This window comes from Carcharhinus amblyrhynchos, chromosome 12, assembly GCF_965287045.1.
Source record: "Carcharhinus amblyrhynchos chromosome 12, sCarAmb.v2.hapA, whole genome shotgun sequence".
NCBI lineage: Eukaryota > Metazoa > Chordata > Chondrichthyes > Carcharhiniformes > Carcharhinidae > Carcharhinus > Carcharhinus amblyrhynchos.
Window position 1 is genome coordinate 75,895,676 of NC_137335.1, and position 24,904 is coordinate 75,920,579.

At 41.2% G+C, this 24,904-nt stretch overlaps 2 protein-coding genes across 14 annotated transcripts in view; one reads left to right on the forward strand and one right to left on the reverse strand.

Moving 5' to 3' along the window:
* The window catches only part of cep170aa (centrosomal protein 170Aa), a 132,621-nt gene extending 117,130 nt beyond the window's left edge, over positions 1–15,491 (reverse strand). For 9 of the 10 annotated variants that reach the window (XM_080200749.1, XM_080200750.1, XM_080200746.1 and 6 more), the window contains exon 1: positions 15,395–15,491. The gene's annotated coding sequence lies outside the window, so the exon portion shown is untranslated. Of the gene's footprint in view, positions 1–12,910; positions 13,053–15,394 lie in introns of all 10 variants that reach the window. The other variant, XM_080200742.1, reaches the window with a different exon arrangement.
* Positions 15,492–15,889: 398 nt separating this feature from the next.
* sdccag8 (SHH signaling and ciliogenesis regulator sdccag8) overlaps positions 15,890–24,904 on the forward strand; it is a 327,951-nt gene continuing 318,936 nt past the window's right edge. For 3 of the 4 annotated variants that reach the window (XM_080200751.1, XM_080200752.1, XM_080200753.1), the window contains exons 1-3: positions 15,890–16,161; positions 18,145–18,321; positions 23,962–24,044. In XM_080200751.1, the coding sequence (XP_080056877.1) occupies positions 16,098–16,161; positions 18,145–18,321; positions 23,962–24,044 (324 nt within the window). In that variant the 5' untranslated portion in view covers positions 15,890–16,097. Of the gene's footprint in view, positions 16,162–18,144; positions 18,322–21,894; positions 22,016–23,961; positions 24,045–24,904 lie in introns of those variants that run through there. The other variant, XM_080200754.1, reaches the window with a different exon arrangement.

A 24,904-nucleotide genomic window follows, 5' to 3' on the forward strand; every position in this document is an offset into this window, starting at 1 on the left:
CAGTGATCCAGCGGGGTGTGGGGAGAGCATCCTAAAGCTTATAGAATTTATAGCTTTCCCTTCTAATGATATGGCAGGAAGTTACCATTAAAAAGACTTTGATAAATGAGGATTATGGAAGATAAAGCTGCAAATGAAAATCTTGAAGAACTGAACTTATGGCTTAGAAAATCAAAATCTCTACAAGAATTTTCAAGGTGTTGATAATTGCATGAACTACTTAATCTTTAGTTATGGGGTTCATAATGTCAAACAGTATGTTTTCACTTTCTCCTCTCCATCCCCAACCCTTCCAATTTTATTTCCTCCTGAAAAATTTGGTTGCCTCATACTGATCTCCAGTGGCCACTCAGAGCCTACACTGTAAACATGAACAGTCTTTTCGATTATTGCTGTGCTACACTAGTTGGTATAGCACAGTAATAATTAATTTGATCAGCGTCCAGTGACCCCTAATACGATCAGATGCAAAAATATTTCCATAGCCCAGGGTGCTCAGGCCAACTGCAGCACTCAGATCAGTTCCCTGGACAAGACCAGCAAACACTACAAAGCAAGGATCACACCAAATGGTTAAATTTTATATGAATGCATCAGGTGAAGCATTTTCATTGACAATGCTTTTTCAAACATTTGTTTATAACCCAAGAATAACAGATATCATACTGAAAATTTTCAAAGTAGCGAGTTGAAAATTAAATTTACACAACCAATTTTGATTCATGGCATGACAATGCAAACATTTAAGCTGAACATAAAAAACAACTTGGCCACATGCAATAGTGAGCCCTGGGAGTAGTTTAATTTAAAACATGATACTTTGTAATGCACAACTGACACTTTCTGCTTGAAAATTTATTATGGAAACCAAATACCATTAATTTTACTGATCAGTTATTCTGTTTCAAAATGTATTATGTGCAAACTCAAGTTGAAAAAACTGAAAAGTTTTCATAGCACTTGTTCTAAAGCACATCACTTTCAAAACTTCATTAGATTCCCTTCTGAGGAAGTCTCAGACAAAGGGCTTGGTCATTAAGTGTGTTCATGGCTATAATGGACAAGCTTTTAATATTAAGGGAATCAAGGGTAATGGGAAAGTGGAGTTGAGGATCATATCAGATCAGTCATGATCTAATTCATTGGTGGAGCAGACGCAATGGGCCAAATGGTCTACTTCTGATGTTGTGTTTTATAGTTTAATTTGGCATTCAACCGAACAGACGATGCCTCAAAAGTTATGCAAAATTTTCATTCTTCACTTCCAATACAATTACTTGTAATCATCATAGAAATTTAGAAGATAGGAGCAGGAGGCCGCCACTTGGCCTTTGAGCCTGCTCTGCCATTCATTACAATCATGGCTGTAGTACGTGCTACAGAACTTTAAAAACAAAAATCTAATCTGTTGCGTGTTTTTACTTTCTGCCCTTGCTTCCCTATCAGCCAGTAGCTGCTTCTACTTTCTAATCCACCTGATATTCATTTCATATGGTTTTTCAAACTAGTACTCAATACTGTCCTTCACTTGTCACACCACAATAGCCTACAATCAAGGCCAAATGTACAAAGGACAATTACTTCTTTTGACATCAAATCTAAATTGAATTATGTGGGAAAAAAATCAAATGGAATGCTATCCTTATACTAAATAAGCTGAAATCTGTGGTACTTTCAGGCATCACCAAATGTTAGAAAAAAATTATGCTACGTTTTGAAACAACAACTTATATTTATACAATACCGTTAATGTAATAAAATGTCCCAAGGTGCTTGACAGAGGTATTGCAGAACGAAGTCTGAAACTGAGTACGTAGGATATTTAGACAGATGACCGCTAGCATGGTCACAAAGGTAGGTTTTAAGGAGTGTCTTAAAGGGTCAAAGTGAGGTAGAGGTGCAGAGCAGTTTAGGGAGGGAATTTCAGAGTTTACAGCCTAGGCAGAAGGAGCCAACAGTTATGATGATGCAGCAATTAAAATTAGGGATGCTCGAAAGCCAGAATTAGAGTAGCACAGTTATCTCAGAACATTGGAAGGCTGAAGGAAATTAGAGATGGGCCAAGCCAGAGACTGTTTTGAAAACAGGATAATGATTTTAAAATTGATGTGCTATTTAACACTGAAGCCAGAATAGATCTATGAGGATAGGGGTAAAGTATGAAGGGGATTTAATGCAAGTTAGGACACAGAATTTGGATGACCTCGCATTTACAGAAGGATAGAATCTGAGATTCCAGGCAGAAGAGGGTTAGAACGGTCAGTTTAAAAAGTATTGTTAAACAGTTACTGTGAGATTACATACCTCCACACTGCACAAGCACGAATATAGAAAAATACAAGAAAAACTCAAGTTGTTCAAGGGGCACTAGGAAATGTCAGAGCTCAAGGAGTAAAATTTCTGTTACCCAACATATAGGATATAATTTGTATAATAAAACAGATCCACTATTTCAAGAGCATCGTGTTTTTATTCATGTTATACTGTAAGATTCACACTAAACAAAAAAAATCAAATCCAAAAGTGGTAGGTTATAAAGGTGGAACACAAAGAAATATTTAATTTTCAAGCAATATTGCCTTGTTCCGCTGACCTAATGTGGCAATAAATAGAAAGCAAAATAGATTATAGCCTTTTTTTTGCAAGGTCAAAAGGCAATATTATACATAATCTAATTAATACTGCCACAGATTAAAGAATCTGAATAAGATCTGTAGTGACAATTATAAATCATGGCCATTTGAAAGGTCTGCCTGAAAACAGGCACAGTAAAAAGTCTGACAACACCAGGTTTAAGTCCAACCGATTTACTTAATAGTAAATTCAGGTGAATGGAGAGTTCTCTCCATTCACCTGATGACGAGGGTAACCTCAAAAGCTAGTGAATTTACTATCAAATAAATCGGTTGGACTTAAACCTGGTGTTGTCAGGCTTTTTACTGTGTTTACCCCAGTCCAACACCGGCATATTCACATCACGAAAACAGGCAGCCATTTCACTGTAAAACACTTAGGAAACATTAATGTACCAGTAGTAAGCTATGCTTTAAATTACTTTTATTTCATTTTATTAGTCACCAATTCAAACAATATACATCCAAACATACATCACTCATTTTAACAACAAAATTGGCACATTGAAGTACTGCACCATTAAATGCTCCATAGTAATTTATTATTCATTAGCAGAGAATACAGAAAACAGCCTTATGGAAAGAGCATACTGTACCAAATTTAAGATAATTGTCAGAATCGTCCATATTTTAATAGAACAACATTAACATTTACAGAGCTCAGAAACAGTTGATTTGATTGTCCCATATTCAGACACTGAAAAGTATTGTTTCTCGTGTGCTATACAGACAAAAACATACCATTCGCAGAGAACATAAGAGAGAAGTCAAGGAGGGTGCAGAATATAGTGCTGCAGTTACAGATAGGGTGAAGAGAAAGATCAGCTTAGTAATAGCAATATAATAGGTCCATTCAAAAGTCTGATGGCAACATGGAAGCAGCAGTTTTTGGGTCAGTTGGTACTTGACCTTAGACTTTTTATTTTTCCCGACGGAAGGTGGGAGAGAGTACATGGAGGGTGCGTGGGGTCCATGATTATGCTGGCTTTACTGAAGCAGCAGGAAGTGTAGACAAGTAGGAGGTTATTTGTATGATGAACTAGGAAATATTCAGGACCCTCTGTAGCTTCTTGTCGTCTTGGTCAGGGCAGGAACCACACCAAGCTGCGATACATCCAGGAAAGGATGCTTTCTATGGAGCATCTGTAAAAATTGGTGAGAGTCGTAGCGGATATGCTGAATTTCCTTAGCCTCCTCTGAAAGGGATATTGTTAGGTTTTAATTATAGCTTTGACATGGAGGGACCAGGACAGTTGTCAGTGATCAGAACACCTAGAAACTTGAAGCTCTGGACCATTTCCACAGATTGGGGCATGTCCGCCACTACACTTCCTGTAGTCAATGACTATCTCTCTCATTTTACTCACGTTGAGGGAAAGATTGTCATTGTACAACTTCAACAAATTCTCTATGTCTTTCCTGCACTCCATCTCGTCATTGTTTGAGATCCAACCTGCTACAGTGGGGTCATCAACAAACTTGAAAACGAGTTGGAACGGAATTTGGTCACACAATCATAAGTGTATAAGGTGAGGACACAACTTGGCGTGGTACCAGTGGGGAGGATAATCATGGAGGAGGTGTCATTACTTATCCTTACTGATGGTGGTCTGTGGGTTAGGAAGTCTAGGATCCAGTCGCATAGGGAGGAGCTGAGCCTTATGCAATGGAGTTGGGAGATCAGTCTTGTTGGATAATAGTATTGAAGGCTGAGTTGTAATTAGTAAATAGGAGTCTGGCCTAAGTGTCCTTAATACCCAGGTGTTCCAGGGTTGAGCGTAGGGCCAGAGAGATGGGGTCTGCTGTGAACCTGCTGAGGTTATAGGCAAACTGTAGCGAATCCAGGCAGGCTGGAAGACCAGATTTAATGTGTGCCATGAGGCAGTTTGATGTTGCAAAACTCCTCACTAAGGGCCCTAATCGTACAATAGTGATGAAAACCGAATCCCAAGATCTGTTCAACATTAGTCCTCTGAGGCACAGGGAAATTTCCCTGCACCTGAATTTCTGCTATGGAGTTCAGGAAATGGGGTAATCTAGCTCCAGAAGATCAGGATCAACTGGGAAATCTCACATGTAGAAAACCACATGCGACTAAATGAAAAAATAGGAAACGTCATGGACTAAAAGTTGGATAAGACAGTTTATTCTGTGAATAGATAAAAATAACACGAAATCAGGAATGGAGAAGTTCAAATGACCAAATATAAAATTGGAAAGGCAAAGTCATTTTGAGTGAGTCAAAAATTAAGTGCATGACTGTTTCATTATTTGGCTTTCAGGGAAATGTGATGCATTACACATCTCAGTTTCATATCAAGTGAACCAGATAACATGCAGGAAATGGAAGTTGTTTCACTTCCAAGTGACCACTGGACTAATCAAATGAAATTCATTCCCTACACTTCAAAGTACCGAGAAACCCACAACACGTTAACTTCAACCGAGAGAGAGAGAAGCTTAAGAAAACTGCTAATTTTTAAAACAGCACATGAACACAGGGCAAACAAAATTAATTTACAGACATGCATGTGATTATGAAGGATAAATAAAAACTGAACAAGTGCAATCCAAAATAGACAAAAAGAATCAGAAATAGGAAAAGCAAACCAAACTATTCAGCCCCTTTGGAAAGAAGGGTGCAGTAAAACAAACAGATGAAGATAGCTTTCAAAAACATGTTAAGATGTTGGCCAAAGGAGAGAAGAAAACCTTGAAACTAGATATCACTGCAGGTGCAAAACAGAATAGTAAGAAATTATGTAGCATAACAGCAATGAACAACCATAGAAAAAAGAAGGGGAGGACCCTAAAGTGTGCCAATTAGCCAAAACAGAGGATGAACAATAAATTAACAAAGTAACACTTCTTCAAATATTCATTCAGAAGGCACGAGCAATATAACCATAATCAGTGATGATCCACATAAAGTTGCAGCCTGATGAAAACAGGTCTGAAACATGAACTTAGTTTCAAACTTCACATTTGCTGCTGTATCCGCTAGGAATGTGTGTAATCTTCCTTCCTTTTTTTCAGGATTAAAGGCTTTTAATTTTAACCAATGTGGAGGTCCAAGAGTTAAAAGTGCTGGTCGGTATTTCTCGTATGGAAGTGTAACAGAATTGAGTCTACACTGTATTTTGAACTGATTTATTTTATTACTGGAAGCAACAGTAGAGGTTTGGTGGTGCAGAACATGAGCATTGCTGAAGAAATACTATCAAAGTTGTTTGTCTTGCCCTCAAAATAGCTTGCATGAAAATATGCACATAATAAAAAAACAACAATTTATGCTGTATGAGAAGCATGTGCTGATTGGTTGACAAGTGGACTCTATTCGTAAAAGTATTGCCACGAGGAAAGCAACAGGAAACAGTTAACTGCCAAGCCTTTTATTCAATTTCAAACAAGGCAGGTTGACAGGCTTGGTCAAGGTATTGCCTTGGAGAACAAACCAGGGAATGGCTAACCCCAAGCATTTGTTGAAAAGAAGGAACATGCTTGTGTATTATATCTTGATCAACACACTGACCCCTTTAGCCCCAAGCACTATATATCTAATGTCTTCTTGAAATCACAATATTTTGGCCTCAATTACTTTGTGGTAGTGAATTCCACACATTCACTGCTCTCTAGGTGAAGAAATTTCTCCTCACCCCAGTCCTCAAACAATAACACTAGTTCTGGACTCTCCCACCATCTGGAACATTCTTACTGAATCTATCCTATTGAATCCTATTAGAATTTTACAAGTTTCTCCGAGATTTCCTTTCACTCTTCTAAATTCTAAAGAATACAATCTGAACTAACTTAGTCTCTCCTCATATGGCAGCACTGTCATCCTAGAAATCAGCCAGGTACACCTTCACTGTATTCCCTCTATAGCAGGGACACCAAAACTGCACACAACACTCTAGGGGCAGCCTCACCAATGTCCTGTATAATTGCAGTAAAACTTCCCTATTCCTATACTCAAATCCTCTTGCTATGAAGGCCAACATACCATTTGCCTTCTTCACTGCCTGCTGTACATGCACGCTTTAGGCAACTGTTGCACAAAAACACAAAAGTGCCACTGAGTATCCACTTCTGAATTTATATCCATTCAAATAATACGTTGCCTACCTATTTTTGCCATCGAAGTGGAGAATCTCACATTTATCCACATTATACTACTGCATCTGCCATGCCAATGCCCACTCATCAGCCTGTCCAAATCACACTGAAGCATCTCCACATCTTTGCCACAACTCACCCTTGCACCCAACTTTGTATCATTTGCAAATTAGGAGATAATACATTTAGTTCCCTCTTCCAAATCATTAAATGTGAAAAGTTGGGGACCCGCCACAGATCCCTGCCGCACCCACTAGTCATAGCCTGCCAGTCAGAAAAATACCCATGTCAACTCTTCACTTCCTATCCACTGAGCAGCTGTCGATTCATCTCAAGACACTACCATGCATTTTAACTTTATATAGTAGTCTGCTATGAGAGACCTTGTTAAAAGCCTTCTGAAATTCTAACTAAACCACATCCACTGGTTCTCCTTGGTCAACTCTACTAGTTAAATCCTCAAAGAATTTCAGATTTGTCAAGCACGACTTCTCCCTTGTAACTCCAAGAGGACTTTGTCTGATTATACTACTGCTTTCCAAATGTAGGGTTATGAAATTCTTGATAATGGACTCTAGCAACTTCTCCAATACTGACATTGGGCTCACGAGTCTATAGTTCCAGGTTTTCTCTTTACTCCCTTTTTGAATAGTGGGCTTACATTAGCTAGCTACCCTCCAATCTGCAGGAACCAGTCCCGAGTCCACCAATGGATCTACTACTTCCAGGGCCACTTCCTTAACTATTCTGGGATGAAGGTTATCAGGCCCTGGATATTTATCCATCTTCAATCCCATCAATCTCCCTAAAATTATTTCAATACTGACTTCCTTCAGTTCATCACTAAAAAACTTATTTCTCAGAACTTCTGATACATTGCTTAAGTCTTCACAAAGATATGAATAAAGTACAAATTTAGTTCCTCAGCCATTTTCCCCCCTCCTCATTATGAATTCTCCAGTTTGAGTATAAGAGGCGTACTCTGGTTTTTAATCAATCTTTTCTCTTCATATACCTGTAGAAACTTTTACAGCTATTTATGCTTCCCACTAGCTTACTTTCATACTCTATTTCCCCCTCTTTAATCCATAGAGCCATAGAACACTACAGCACAGAAACAGGCCTTTTGGCCTTTCTTGGTTGTGCCAAACCATTTTTCTGCCTAGTCCCACATTCCTCCACACCTCTCTCATCCATGAACCCATCCAAGTTTTTCTTAAATGTTAAAAGTGAGCCCGCATTTACCACTTCATCTGGCAGCTCATTCCACACTCCCACCACTCTGTGTGGAGAACCCTCGCACCCCCCCCCCCAATAATATTCCCTTTAAAAACTTCCCCCCTTCACCTTTAACCCATGTCCTCTAGTTTTTTTCTCCCCCAGCCTCAGTGAAAAAAGACTGCTTGCATTCACTCTATCTATACCCATCATAATTTTGTACACCTCTATCAAATCTTCCCTCATTCTTCTACACTCCAGGGAAATAAAGTCCTAACCTATTCAATCTTTTTCTGCAACTCAGTTTCTCAAGTCCTGGCAACATCCTTGTAAACCTATCAATCCCTTGCTGAATTTTAAACTGTTCCAATTCTCAGGTCTATTGCTTTTTCTTGCCAAAGCTTTGACAAAAGGGTAATCTGGACTCAAAAAGTTAGTTCTTTACTCTCCTTATAGGTGCTGCCAGACCTGCTGAGATTTTCCAGCATTCTGTCTTTTGGTTTCAGATTCCAGCACCTGCAGTAATTTGCTTTTATTTTAGCATCAAACAAATTCTGGAACTCACCTATTTGTTCCTTAAATATCTGCCATTGGCTGTCCTTCCTTTCAGTAACATTCTTGTGCAATATAAATTAATGTTCCCTTCAGAGCATTGAAATTTTCTTGCAAGCTGTCGTGAGTGCAAGACAAATGCTTCAATGGCAGGTCTTTTTTCAACAATACTCAGATTAAAAAACAGTTCATACAATCGGTACGATTGGCCATTTTCAGTTATTTTCTTCTCGATTGAAACAGTCGACATTAAAGTCTGCCATGCGGAAGGATCAATTCAAAAGTCAAATTAAAACAGGAAGTGGTGGAAACATTCTATATCTGAACGGAGTTCAGGTCTGTGCCCATTTATCAGCAAGACACTACTCTTAAGCAGCACTTTGTCACACCTTGGCAAATACACACTTCACAGAATAAAACAGCACAGGATGAGACAATTTGGCACTATGTGACTGTACCAGGTTTTTGAAAGGCACATGGTGGTTAGCACAGCTACTTCACAGCTTCAGGGACCTGGGTTCAATTTCCAGTTTGGGTCATTGTCTGTGCGGAGTCTGCATGTATTTCCTCCCACAATCCAAAAGATGTGTTTGTTAGGTGCATTTTCAATGCTAACTTCTCTTTCAGTATACCTGAACAGACACCGGAGTGACTAGGGGATTTTCACAGTAACTTCATTGCAGTGTTGATATAAGCCTACTTGTGACAAATAAACAAAACTTTAACTTTACTTGTGCCGCAATATTAAGGGGAGCAATTCCTACACCCCACACACAGTCAATTTTAGCTGCTGCATTAAAAAAAACAAACAAGGTGGCTTGACACTGATTGACAATACTGTGCAGTTCTTGATCAACTGCAAGCTTTTGTATCTATTATCAGTTCTTCCTTTTTAAAATATGCTTCAGACAATTCAGCAAATGAAGGTGAAATACAATTCAAAATTGTAGTAAACAAGATTCCCAACTTGCAACCAACTCACTAGGTCAGTACCATGAGGAACGCCTAGTGATATAATTTATTGTCACATGTATTAACAGTGAAAAATACTGTTTCTTGCGTGCCATACAGACAAAACATACCACTCAGAGGGAAACAAGAGAGAGTGTAGAATGTAGTGTTACAGTCATAGGTAGGGTGTAGAGAAAGCTCAACTTAGTGCAAGGTAGGTCCATTCAAAAGTCTGACAGGGAAGCAGCTGTTCTTGAGTTGGTTGGTACATGACCTCAGACTTTTGTACCCTTTTCCTGACAGAAGGTGGAAGAGAGGATATCTGGGGTGCGTGGGGTCCTTAATTATGTTGGCTGCTTTGCTGAGGTAGCGGGAAGCGTAGACAGTCAATGGATGGGAGGCCGGTTCGCCTGATGGATTGGGCTACATTTACGACATTTTGTAGTGCCTTACGATCTTGGACAGAGCAGGAGCCACAGAAATAATGCTTTCTATGGTGCATCTGTAAAAGTTGGAGAGAGTTGTAGCTGACATGCCAGATTTCCGCAGACGTTGGAGAAGTTGGTGGATCTTTTGGGGGCGGGGGGGGGGGGGGGGTGGTTTGATGATGATTTGGACACCTAAAATCTTGAAGCTCTCAATCCTTTCTACTTTGTCCCCATTGATGTAGACAGATGCATGTTCTCCTTTACACTTCCTGACAATCTCCTTCGTTTTGATGACTGAGGGAGAGAGTGTTGCCGCACCAATTCACCAGATTCTCTCTCTTTCCTGTACTCTGTCTCGTCATTGTCTGAGATCCGACCCACTGTGGTGACATTATCAGCAAACTTGAAAATCAAATTGGAGGGGAATTTGGACACAAAGTTATAGGTGCATAAGGAGTATAGTAGGGGGCTGAGAATACAGCCTTGTGGGGCACCAATGTTGGGGGAGATTGTGGTGGTGGTGTATCCTTACTGATTGTGGTCTGTGAGTTAGGAAGTTCAGGACCCATTCACAGATGGAGGCGCTGAGGTCCAGACCACAGAGGTTGGAGATGAGTTTCATGGGAATAATGGCGCTGGAGGCTGAACTGTAGTGAAGCCCTGGGGCTGAGATGATTGACCTCCAATCACCACAAGCATCCTTCTTTGTGCCAGGTATGAATCCAACCAAGCAGTTTTCCCCAATTCCCATTGACTCCAGTTTTGCTCGGGCTCTTTGAAGCTATACTTGGCTAAATACTGCCTTAATGTCAAGGGCAGTCACTTTCGCCTCACTTTGGCATTCAACTCTTTTGTCCATGTTTGATCCAAGGCTGTAATGAGGTCAAGAACTGAGTGATCCTGGCAGAACACAAACTGAGGATCTTTGCGCAGGTTACTGCCGCTTGATGATTCCTTCTATCGCTTTTCTGATGATCGAGAGAAGACATTTTGGCGGGGGGGATTAGTTCTGTTTCTTGTGTACAGAACACACCTGAGCAATTTTCCACATTGCCAGGTGGATGCCAGTGTTGTAGCTGTCCTAGAACAGCTTGGCTAGGGGCATAGCAAGTTCTGGAGCACATCTTCAGTATTATTGCTGGAATATTGTCAGGGCCCATAATCTTTGCATTATCCAGTGTCTTCAGCCATTTCTTGATAGCATAAAATTGGCTGAAGACTGGAATCTGTGATGCTGCAGATCTCTGAAGGAGGTCAAAGTAGATTATCCGCTCAGCACTTCAGGCTGAAGATTGTTGCAAGTGCTTCAGTCTCATCTTTTGCACAGATGTATGGAGCCCCTCCATCATTGAGGAAAGGCTACATGTGAAGCCTCCTCCTCCAGTGAGTTGTTTAATTGATAATCAGCATTCATGGCTAGATGTAGCAGGATTGCAGAGCTTAGATCTGGTCTGCTGATTGTGGGATTGTTTAGTTCTATTACTTGCTGCTTATGCTGTTTGGTATGCAACTAGTCCTGTCTTATGGCTTCTCCAGATTGCCACCTTATGTCTGGTGCTGCTCCTGGCATGCCTTCCTGCATTCTTCAATGAACCAGGGTTGATCCCTTGGCTTGTTGGTAATGGTTGAACGGGGAACATGCCAGGCCATGACGTTACAGATTGTAGTTGAGTACAACTCTGCTGCCGAAGACAGAACTGTGTCGCTAAAGGACAGTGCAGTAGTCACTTCTACCAATACTGTTATGGACAGAAGCACGGAGGCATCAAGAACACGATATGTCGTGATCAGCAGGAGTCTTTCTTGCCCATGTTTGACCTGGTGCCATGAGATTTCATGGAGTCCACAGCTGATGTTGAGGACTCCCAGGACAACTCACTCCCAACTGTATGCCATTGTGCTGCCCACCACTTTTGCTGATGAGGCAGGCCATATGGAGAATAGTGATGGTAGTGTCTGGGACATTATCTGTAAGATACGATTCCATGGGTACAGCTACGACACAGCTATTTGTTTCTGGACCAGTCTGAGACAGCTCTCTGAGTTCTAACACAAGCTCCAGATATGAGTATGGGGGATTTTGCAGAATCAATAGGGCTGGGTTTAACAATGTTGTTTTTAGTGTCAAGGTTGATGTCAGGTGGTTCATCCTGTTTTATTCCTTTGTGTGTTCTTTGAAGCAACTGACATTAACTGAGTGGCTTGCTAGGCCTTTTCAGAGGGAATTTAAGAGTCAACCACATTGCTGTGGGTCTGGAGACACATATAGGCCAGACCAGTTAAGGATGGCAGGTTTCCTTCCCTAAATGACATTAGGGAAGGATAACATCATTCTTTCAGCTATTAACTGGACATTCAAATTTATTTTAAAAAGCTACTGATCAATACAGAGATCGTAACAGTGTGCCAATCAACTACAATAAACTTGAACGAAATCCTGCTAATTCAGTATCTGAATTAAATTGTCTGGACATACAGCATCACCAGGTCAGGCAGCATAAGTGGGAAGAGAAACAAAGTTAACTTTTCAGGTCTGTGACATATAAATGCTTAATGTTCTGATAAAAAGTCAACTATCAAGGATTATCAGCTCTGTTGCTTGCTCCACAAATGCTGCCAGACGTACTGTATTTCCAACCTTTACTGCAAATTTCCAGTAACCACAGGATTTTCCTTTTTAGCACAGATCAGTCACATTAACAAAAAAAGGTTTACTTTTAGCAATAATATTTTACCACAAATTAGAAAAATTGTAAATGGCCTGCAGAATCCAATAGAAACAGACTTCTACTGTGCACTCCCTAACAACTGTGTCTCCCTTTTTGGGGGTGTTGTATCAATATAAACTAATTTGTTCCTATATTTGAGCAAGAGTCCAAAATCTTTTACAATATTTTCTGATTAAAGAGAAATCACACATGCAGTCACTTCACATACATAATGTTCAAACAGATGTTGAAAAATCCTTTAGAAGGGTTACAGTTAGGTTAATATAATGGATACATTACATACAGCATCAGTCCATTCGCCACTCAAATCCTCATCCAAGCCTCTGTCACTTCAACAATTTCAATGTGCTGCTAGTGGGCTTCACACCCTTTTTAAACTTCAGTTTATCCAAAACACAGCTCCTCCTCAACCTCAACTCCAGAACCTGGTCAAAAAGAAAGTCTTGTATTTATATAGCACTTTTGATAACAACAGGATGTCCAAAAGTACTTCACAGTCAATGAAGTATTTTTGTAGTCATTGTTTTAAGGTAGGAATCATAGCAGCCAATTTGCACACAGCAAGTTCCCACAAATAGTAAACATGATAATGGTCAGATAACCTGCTTCTGTGATGTTGATTGAGACACAAATGTTGGCCAAAGCACAATAACGCCTCTGCTCTTCTTCAAACTCACATTATGGATTTTTCACGTTCATCTGAGAAGGCAGATGGGCCAATGTTTTGTCTCCTAGATTCTTGGTTCCCAAATTTAAATTTATTATCCCCTTATTTCTCAAACATTCTGTTGATTCTGGCTTTTTGCCTCTTCCTTCTCCTGTGTTATGTTAAAAATAAGAACTGAAAATAAAAGACCCAGGCTTATAAGTGGGCAAGTTAAAGTCGCCACTGAGTTAAGGATTAGGTAAGCTAAGGAGGAGGTAAATATATTCAAAGCACAAATAAAGTAGAAAAGAATAATAAAGTTGTAAAATCTTATTCTATATACATTAAACTTGCATGAAATTTTCTGGTTAACAACGGGAATGCCCAAGTTTCACCATCTTCTCAGACTACAAAGTTGCATACAACAAGAGTCCCAAGTCCGTGTATCACATTTCAATCCATGATATTCTGAATTCGTATACATGTCAAGTTACTAATACAAATTGATCTTGGCATTTTAATTTCGAATTTAATAGATTTCTATAAACCTTGCATTCAAAAAAATGCAAACAAACCAAACTAAGACTCAATTGATTAAACTTCATTGACTAGACTATCACAGCTCAGGCTAATTGCGGCCCAAAACAGTTTTTGACACGCGAATTGGCAAGTCTATATCATTTTCAATTGCCACCATAAAATGAATGGTTGTTCCATCCAATTTCTTATGCGCCAGATAGAAGTGCTCAGTTACATTCCAATTACGTTTTTCACAAAATATCCAAGAATAAAATGAATTCCATCACGACCACTAACTTTTCTTCCATTTTATAAGTAAAGTTTTTGTTCTTGCCCCTTCCTTTGAGGACCCGGCACAATAACGCATTGTTTCGCTGTCAAAAATATTGAAAATATGCCTGACTGAAATAAACAGGACCCAACCTACTTCAGAAGTGGTTCGAGAGAAGGCACACACAGGAAAGGAACACATTGCTGAAATGAAAGCCGAAAAGGAAACACTCCAGCCAGCTTCATGTGACCCTATTCCTTAGCGGGAACGCACAGGAAGGGGAAACATTTCCTGTGAAACGCTCCTGAAGAATTTTATTAATGAAAAGTACACTGTTTCTAATTGACTGCATTACTTTTAGGTGTATTTTTTAAATGTAAAGGCCAATAATCCAACAAAATACGATCTAATTAATATTTCAAAACAATAAGCGGTGAAAAATCAGTTCCATAACATTTGCCATGCTCCTACTATTGCTGGCAATCTGCCAGAAATGTGTTAATAGTCGCTTACCCGGCTATGCTATTACTGCACGACTGTATATTTCGAACAATCCGAGTGGATTCGGTTAAGAGATCACATATTGGGATGCCTCTACTTAAAACAAAGACGTTGAGTTTCTAGATATTCTGAATGGTCGACAAGAAAAAAAACCACACTGATGCAAACAAACCTTAGGAATTCCGCTGGTATATAACCCGAAGATTCCTTTGTTCGGGGGCTAACAAAAAAAACAAGCAAAAAAAAAGCAATGTGTCGATAATTTACCGGATTTGTGCTGTGCATTTTGGATCTCCTGACATGTTTACTGGGAAATCACGTAGCTTTGCAATTTTTTTTGTGAAAAACCCTCGATTCAAAAACCCCGTTAAATCGAAAGAGGGGAGGAGAGAAATACAAAAGAAAATCAAAGCTGGGCATTGCTTTTGGGTTAAATTCGTGCGGAATGGTTGCACAAAGCTTACACAAAAAGAAAGGGACAGATAATAAATACACGAGGGGGGGGGGTGGCGATGGATAAGTGGAATGAAATAAAGTAACGGTTTGTCAAATGAAAGCCTGCTCCCTTTCTGACGCCCCTTTCCTCTCAGTGGAAACGGTGGGAACACCGAAAACATAATTTGAAAGAAGGGAAAATAAAGCAGCATTTTTAAATATAAAAAGGTCAACGGACCACGACCTGTCAGCGGCGATTGCGGGAACGCCCCTCCCCCCCTTCCCAGTGCTCAAGAGCCGCTATTTGATTGATTTTTTAACATCATAACCCGCATTAACAGGCGTATGCAGCCATCGCCTTGGATTGTCTCGGTAAAATTGTGAGGCAGACTCACCCTAGCAATGCAGCCGCCCAGCCTAGGCTCTGACAAACATCAGCCGCCCTCCCGTTGCTCGGCAATAACGTTATTCCACATAGCAGCCGCGCGACTGGATTGGGGAGGGAGGGGGGAGGGGGCAGGAGGGAGAAGGTGGGAATGGGCCATCGATTGACGCATGCGCAGGGGGTGGGCGGGACCCGCCGCCCTCAAGAAGCCGAGCCCTCATTGGGCGGGATTGACAAACCCTTCCCTTGACGGACAGGGCCATCGACCAATCGCGGGCGCTGAGGCGACGTCGCGCCAGCAACGGCGCTGGTCGGCGAGCTGAGGACGTTGACGGCAGAAACTGCAAGGGGAGCGGGGGCCCAGCGCTCCCGGCCCCATCGCTTGGCTTTCTGGGAGTTGTATTTCTCCTGGCCTGGCGGTCGCCATTTTATCAATGAGCCGCAACTTCCCCCCCCGCCGCGCTGAACTACAATTTCCAGCTACCACTGGGGCGACGCAGCCGTCCGCTGAGCCTGATGTCTCTATGGTGAAAGGAAGCCGAAAGTTTAATTTGAAATCGGTGCCGATTGGATTAGGGGGCGGCGTCCCTGTCAGCGGCGCTGGAGTTTAATCAAAGCCACACGGGGCGTTTGAAATTATCGCCCTCTTTTACAGTAATCGCCGTTCTTCTGATCGAAACGTACTTTTTACCTGCCGGGTTAAATTCGATGATATGAAGGCCTCCTGTAAGTCGAACATTGAGGAGGATTTGGATTCGTATCTGAAAGGTTTGAGAGGTGAGCGACCTGATGGGGGGAAGCCTCGATTGTGAGAGAAGACAGCTGTCGGTTAAAAGGCTCCGATAAGCAAGGCCGAGGTTGGTCTCCAGAGGGAGTGTAGTGAACATCTTTGACGAGTTGCATGTTGAATTGAGCACATCTTGTGCATTGCATCAAAGTGTTGACCATGCAGAGATGAAAGTTTCCCCCGGTGAATTTTGTGGAGCTCCTGAATTGTAAACGCCTTGTCTTAACACGGGCTCAGATGGTAAACCTTGCGGGAATGTGGATTTTAAATAAATCATTGCTGGGATTACATCACTAAAATCAAGAAATAAACGGTTTGCTACTTTTGTATTTGTTTACAAAATACGTATGAGGAGAAAACTCAACAAAGGTTTGTCAACCAACACTTTTTTAGGGTTACAAATTTAGTACGCATAATGTGGATTGGGTCTTTGCAGAACAGAATGTCGAGTTGATTTCATTTGAGCTATTTTGGATTTTTTGTAATGAGGTAAAGAACAAGTAAAAATGCGCTTTGAAAATATGTATTAAGCAACAACTTGCATGTATGTGACATTAGATTAGTTCCCAACAAACCACTGCATTTACCCTGATGCCTTATTCATTATGTTGTCCCACCCTCACTCAGATATATCTTCCTTTGACGTTGTCATCCTTTGTTGCTTCCCTGTGTTTCTTGCTACCCACGACCTGCCCACTGCCTTCCCATCCCAATCTTTATCTGTTCCTTAGGGAATAACTGTATCCCAAGTTGCTTACAACTGCATTTTCTAAATCCTTAGTCTTTGGTCCTCTCTTTATTATAGTACTTCCGTAGCCACTGATTTACTTAACCAGTAGCTCACATCTGCTCTAGAAAAACTTTTGCTCTTTCTTGTCTTAATTTACCTCGTAATATGTTTTCATTTTTGTTCCTTCAAATTCAAAGGTGCAGAATTTACAGGATCATTCAACGCAGAAGAAGACCATTCGATCCATCATGCCTATGCAAGATCAATTAGTTCTGTTCCCATACACATTTTTCTTTTTTGAATTATATATGCAATTCACTTTTGAAAGTTGGTATGAATCTGCTTTTATTGTACTTTCAATTTTGTGTTTAAAAAAAACCTCTTAATCTGCCTTCTGATTCTTTTGTATGCCACACAACAGGCTTCATGATCCAACACCTGTTCTGGACCACTTCAGGTGCTATCTCATCTTCAATACTATTGCATGAACACCCTAGCAAATGAGGAGACCTTAACTTTTTTTTCTCCATGATCATTCATCTTCATTAACTCCTCTCTCTGTCTCCACCACTGTCACTTCCAAAGGCACATGTGAGTAGCTTATTTGGTTATCTTTGTTTCTCTAGCTGTACTTTCCCACTACCCGTCAACTCTTCCACTGCTCTGCATTGTCAGATTGTTTGATGATGTCTAGAATTGGGTGAGTCACACTTTCTTGCCACTTAAAATTTAGTATACTGACAAGTAACAATAGTAGGCCATTCAGCCCCTCAATACTATCTTGCTATTCACCTCTGCTCCTTTTACCCACTTGTATCCCTTAATACCATACCTGACAAGTATTATTAATCTCGGTCTTGAAAATTTCTGTTGTGTCAGCATGCACAACCTTTTGGGGGAGAACATTTCAGAATTCCACTTGTGTGAAAAGTGCTTCCCAATTTCACTTCCAAGTGGCCAAACCCTAAGGTTAGTCTTCCTTGTTCTGCACTTCCCTGCATATACTACAGTTTTGATCGCTCATTTAATATGTAACTCCAACTTCCTGCTCCCACCTGTACAATTTTATTTGCAGAGAGTATTGCCGACATTACCATCTGGATATTGTTGGATATCCAATAATATTGCTGGATGTTTTGGTTATTTTGTAAATGGAAGTGATCATAAAAATCCTTTGCAAAATCATGTCTACTTTGTCTATTCTGCCTTTCTTAAGTTACCATTTTACTACCATTACTTGCAGAAAGGGCTAACAAAAGCATCCAGCAACTGAAGTGTACTCTGGAAGGAAAACATCAGGCAGAATCCTCTGAACCATCTCCAGAGGATAACACTGCGCAGCCAAATTCAATAAGTTCCACAGGGAGGAGAGAGAATCACGGTGAAGTGGCCTGGCAGGAGCTACAACATAGTCATGCAGGTGACCACTGATTAATATTTATTAATTCCATCATTGAAGGTGGGAGGGAATACTGTTTTCATTCCCGTTTATTAGTCTGTTTGTCAGTAAACAAGATACTACAAAAACTAATAGGTGGATTTCAATGAAACTTGATTTACGTATTGTATTTACCAAGGAAGAACTGATTTAGTTTATTTATTAGACATAAGTAAGCTTACATTAACACTGTAATGAAGTTACTGTGAAAATCCCCTCGTTGTAACGTTCACGCCTGTTCCGGTGCCTGTTCAGGAACACCGAAAGAATTTAGCATGGCCAATCCACCTATCCGACACATTTTTTGGATTGTGGGAGGAAACCAGAGCACCTAGAGGAAACCCACACAGACACGGGGAGAATGTGCAAACTCCATACAGACAGTGACCCAAGCCAGGAATCAAACCCAGATCCTTGGCACTAACCACTGTGCCACCGAGCCACCCATTTTTGGATTGAGTCCCTGGAATTTTTTAAAAAGATCCATTAACATTGAGAAATCAGGTGAATTTACTGTCTTTTTTAGAATATTATAGATTTTTTAAAATTTAGAATTGTGTTGTTTGTTTGTGAATATTGGGGATTGTGTCAGACTATGGTGAAACCCGTCACAGCTGTTAAAATTGAGTAGTTTTCAGAGTTCCTTCCTTGGAACTAGTTTCACTTTTTTTTTGCATCACCTCTTAAAGCTTTCACATTCTTCCTGAAGTGTGGTGCCCAGAATAGGACAAAGTACTGCAGTTGAGGCCAAACCAGCATTTTACCTCAACTGGTTTTACCTCAACTGTTAAGCAGGTCAGCATGACCGGGAGGAGTGTGAAGCAGGTCAGTATCACTGTGAAGAGGCCGGGTGGACTGTGAAGCAGATCAACATCACTGTGAAGAGACTGGGAGGAGTATGAAGCAGATCAGTATCACTGTGAAGAGATCAGGTGGACTGTGAAGCAGGTCAGCATCACTGTGAAGAGACTGGGAGAAGTGTGAAGCAGGTCAGCATCCCTGTGAAGAGGCCAGGTGGAGTATGAAGCAGGTCAGTATCACTATGAGGAGACTGGGAGGAGTATGAAGCAGGTCAGTATCACTATGAGGAGACTGGGAGGAGTGTGAAGCAGGGCAGCATCGCTGTGAAGAGACTGGGAGGCGTGTGAAGCAGGTCAGCATCGCTGTGAAGAGGCCAGGAGCAGTGTGAAGCAGGTCAGTATCAGCGTGAAGTGGCTGAGTGGAGTGTCAAGCAGGTCAGTATCACTGTAAAGAGACCAGGAGCAGTGTGAAGCAGGTTAGTATCACTGTGAAGAGATCGGGAAGAGTGTCAAGCAGGCCAATAATATCCAAAGTGAGAGAAGAGGAGTAAGAAAAGAAATCCTCAATGGAAAGCCATGACTTGATTGGTTGGTGAGTATTGTTGCTGTTTTTTCTTTCTCCAGTGTTAGACTTGGTGAAAGATAGGAAGTAGTGAGAGCAGAGTAAGCCTCTTCACAGCCACTAGGAGCCAACCTGTGTGTTCAGAGCCTATATTCAGAAAGAAAAGCCGGTGTTGCAGGGAAGCAGGTAAGTGATTAGCTAGTGAGTATTTTCTATTACCTTATCTAACAAGGAAATAACCTGATGAGTGTTATCTTCCTCGTGAAGTAAGGTTTACTACCACTAGAAAGGCATATTAAGTATTTTTCAGGTTTATCAGAATTAGTAAGTTTTAGTATTGGTAATTGTTCATTTGCAATAGTAACGTTATTAACTAACAGGAATCGCAGGGTGGCTCAACTCGAGTGCACATCCTTTGCAATGTGGGATGCTTCCTCAGTCCGGGATAACCATTTGTGCAGGAAGTGTTGCCTGTTGTAGCAGCTTGAGCTCTGGGATTTAGAACTTGAGCAGCAGCTTGTGTCACTGTGATGCATGCATGAGGTTGAGAGCTTTGTGGATAGTACAATTATAGATGCGGCCACCCAATAGCCTGGGAGTATGCAGGGAGAGACACCAGACAATCAAGTAGAAACAGGTTATGAGTTCCCTGAGTGCATCCCACTCCAACCAGTTCTAAAAGTGATGGTTCATCTAGGGATTGCAGGCAGAACCACATCCAAGGCAACGTGGATGACTCAACTGTACAAGTGGAGTACAAGGAAGACCGGAAGAGCCAAGGTGATGGGTGACTCGATTGTTAGGCGAATTGACAAGTATTCCCCAGCCACAGATGTAAATTCAAGATGGCTAGTGGAATTCTCTCAAAAAACAACGAATGGGCCAGGAAATGGCAAATGGAATTTAATGTTGGCAAGTGCGAGGTGGTCCACTTTGGTAGGAATAATGGTAGGAAGGATTATTACTTACGTGGCGAAAAACTGCAGCAGGCGATGGTGCAGAGGGACCTCGGGGTCCTTGTGCATGAGTCGCAAAAACCCAGCTTGCAGGTGCAGCAGGTGGTCAGGAAGGCGAATGGGATGCTGGCCTTCATAGCGAGGGGGATTGAATATAAAAGTAAGGAGGTCTTGCTGTGGCTGTATGGGGCATTGGTGAGGCCGCAGCTGGAGTACTGTGTGCAGTTTTGGGCGCCGTACTTACGCAAGGATATTTTGGCCTTGGAGGGAGTGCAGAGGAGGTTTACTAGGCTGATGCTGGAGTTGAGGGGGTTGAGCTATGAGGAGAGGCTGAATAAACTAGGCTTGTACTCATTAGAGTTTAGAAGAATGAGGGGAGATCTCATTGAGACGTATAAGATGATGAATGGGATGGGTAGGATAGAGGTAGAGAGACTCTTCCCGCTCAGAAAGGACAGTAGGACTAGGGGGCACAGCCTCAAGATAAAGGGGGGGCGGTTTAGAACGGAGTTGAGGAGGAACTTCTTCACTCAAAGGGTGGTGAATCTCTGGAATTCTCTGCCCATTGAAGTGGTGGAGGCTGCCTCGCTAAATATTTTTAAGACGCGGGTTGATGGGTTTTTGATAAGAGAGGGGATTAAGGGTTATGGGGAGAGGGCGGGAATGTGGAACTGAGCCACGACAGATCAGCCACGATCTTATTGAACGGGGCAGGCTCGAAGGGCTAGATGGCCTACTCCTGCTCCTATTTCTTATGTTCTTATGTCATAATGAGCAGAATAACGGAGCAATCCATGTCAGTCTCTTAGACACGTTCCACACCGCAATCCTCCTACTCAAGATTTGGGAGTTTCATGCTGGTACAAGGTAGGGTGGGGTCGGGGGGGACTGGGGGACCGAAACACATTAGGTTCCCTCCTGATGGGTCCCTCTGTCTGATCCCTGACGTGCCCCTCCACCCTATCATCACTGCATAGCCCTCATAGGCTCATCCCCTTGCTACTACCCTGGCATACTGCCGAGGTGTCAGGTGAGCACTGCCCAGCCATATATCTGATCACCCGGGGACTTCAATGGCCTCTGAATCCTCCAGCATGGCTATCATACCAGGTCTCCGCTAGTGGAGACTAGTAGTGATTCTTGCAGTTCTCACGTCATGCCCAAAAGCTGAAGAATCCTGTGCACTGGGAGTCAATGGTACTTTAAATATGTTAATTGGCCTCACTCTTTTTGAAAGGAGCCAAGAGGATCACAAACTGTTTGGCTCCGGGCGCAAAACCAATTTTTGGGCCTGCAAGTTATTCTCTGGGAGTGGCATGATCTGTGCCAGGTGCAGCAAGATTGGAGAATCACCCCAGGTATGTTGTTATCTTGGTGCCAGGCTCAAGGATGTCACTTGATAGCTTCAGAGCACTGTGAGAAGGGAGGCTGAATAGCAGATGATTGTATGCTGGACAGATGGGCAGGAGGGCTTTAATTTCTTGGGAGCTCGGGATTGGCTATGGGGAGATGGGACCTGTACAAGCCAGACAGGTTCTGCTAAATGGACGAGGACTGAATTCTTATGGAGTGATTTACTTGTGCTGTAGGGGAAGGCTTAAACTAACTTTGCAAATATGTGGGAACCAGGAGGAATTGTGCCTGGACTATTAGGAGTGATAGATAGTACTAACAGAGGGAATAATATTTATATATTAATTAGTGTCACAAGTAGGCTTACGTTAACACTGTAATGAAGTCACTGTGAAAATTCCCTAGTCACCGTACTCCAGCACCTTTTTGGTACACTGAGGGAGAATTTAGCATGGCCAATGCACTTACCAGTGTGTATTGTGGACTGTGGGAGGAAACTGGAGCACCCAGGGGAAACCAAATTATTAAGTGGAATCAGGGTAAGGGAGAAAGTAATAATGTAGAAAACAGGAAGGCAAATAGAATACTATTGTGTATTGAGAGAAATTGGTTACAAAAGTATGGAGGTGATACATCAGTTGTACAGGGCATTGGTGCAACTACATCTGGAGTACTGTGTATAGTATTAGTCTCCTTATTTAAGGGAAGAAGTAAATGCATTAGAAGCAGTTCAGAGAAGTTTATCTAAACTGATACGAGGAATGGGCATGCTGCCTTATGAGGGAAGGTTGGACAAGTTAAACTTGTATCCACTAGAGTTTAGAAGAGTGATGTTTCATTGGGGGAAAAAAAAATGAGGTGACTTGATTGAAACCTTTTAAGACCTTGACAGGGTAGATGTTTTGATAAGAGTGAATAATGAATGGTTATTTCCTCTGATTTGAGGAGTTAATAGTGAGGTGTTATCAGTTTGAAGCAGTCACCAAGGCTGAGAAGAGATTAGAACATTTGTTTATGCAAGGATTTGTAATAGCAGGAAATGATTTGCTACACTGCTAAGGTAGGGATCACTGCATCCTTTAGGGGTACAGCAAATAAATATTTGAATCAATAATAGACAGGGCTGTAATTAAAAAACAGGACAATGTGCCAATATAGGCTATTTAATCACATTGGCTGTAAACGTCCATGTTCCAACAATCCAGAGAGGATGTTTCCTCTTGTTGGAGAATCTAGGACTAGTGGTCGCTGTTTAAAAATAAAGGGTTGCTCATTTCAGACAGGTATTAGAGGATGGTAAGTCTTTGGAGCTCTACTGTCTTCCCAAAAAGATTGTGGAAGCAGAGTCTTTGAATGTTTTTAAGGCAGAGCTTGATAGATTCTTGATTATCAAGGGGATGAAAGGTGATTGGGCTATGCAGGAATGTGGGGTTGAGGTTGCAATCAGATCAACCATGATCTTATTGATTGGAGGGGTTGAGTGGCCTACTCCTGTTCCTAATTCATGTGCTCGTATCACAGTTAATCTACATACATGTGAATGCGTAGTTAGTGAGATTGATGAATTACAAGTGCAGATTAACTTATGTATATGTGATAACAGAGACCTGGTCAAAGAAAAGAAGGAATGCTTGTTAAATATTCCTGGATTTAAGGGCTAGAGCTAAGAAACAGAAAAAGTGAAATTACTGTAGGATCATTTATTTGTGGGCCAAGTGTTACCTTTATCCTAACATACTGTAATGAGATGTCACCTAAATTTTACTATGTTGACATCAATAGCGAAAGCCCTGTTAGATAATCAATTTCATGTTTGCCATATTCAGGCCGGTGTTGTTTAACTGTTGTGAGTATATATCCACTTATGTTTAGGATGCAAAGTACATTTCGTGTTCAATAAGCATTGCTATTAAACCAGACCATGTTCAAGTATATCTTTTTCTTGATACAGTGAATGAGCTCAGAGCCCTTTTGCGACATCAGGAAATGGAAGAAAGGACAAGTTCAGCATCTGCAACTAGGAAATATCTCATGGTAATATGAAAATAAATTTTAACATCTACTTATTTAAGCATTAATAATTTTTATAGTAGTTTCACTTGGGTTTTAGATGTGTGCTAGACTGCTGACAAGTCCCGCCTATGAGGACATTCTTGCACTGCAGATTTCTATGCATATTTGCATTGTGGCCATAAGTAGTTTTAGATTTTCTGCTTGAAAGTGTTTCCCTTGTAAAAGTTATGTATCTCAAACAACAAACCCATGGGACTATTGTGTAGACTAAATCTACAACTCAGCGGCATGGTGGAACAGTGGTTAGCACTGCTGCCTCACAGCGCCAGGGACCTGCGTTTGATTCCCAGCTTGGGTCACTGCCTGTGTGGAGTTTGCACATTCTCCCTGTGCCTGAGTGGGTTTCCTCCGTGTGCTCCAGTTTCCTTCCACATTCTGAAAATTGTGCTGGTTAGGTGCACTGACCCAAACAGGCGCTGGGCTGCGGTGACTAGGGGAATTTCACAGTAACTTCATTGCAGTATTAATGTAAGCCTGACTTGTGACTAATAAATAAACTTCACTTTAAATCAGATTTAGTGATATTTATGAAGTCACTTCAAAGTATATGACATATTACCACCACCTCGGCACAAAGTTATAGTTCAGTTGAATTTTAGTAACTTTTGGGCCCCCACACAATCCCTACACCCACTAAAAGTAAAGTCTTGTTTCATTGGACTTCTCACTTGCATCCACTTTAGCAAACAATAGTATCAGCAATTGAAGAGGATTAGGCTAGTACAATAGAATAGCTGAGAGTAATACATTAACATAGTCAGTAATTTCTAATTATTACAATATTCAACTGTCAGTAGTAAAATATGCTATTTTTTATTCTA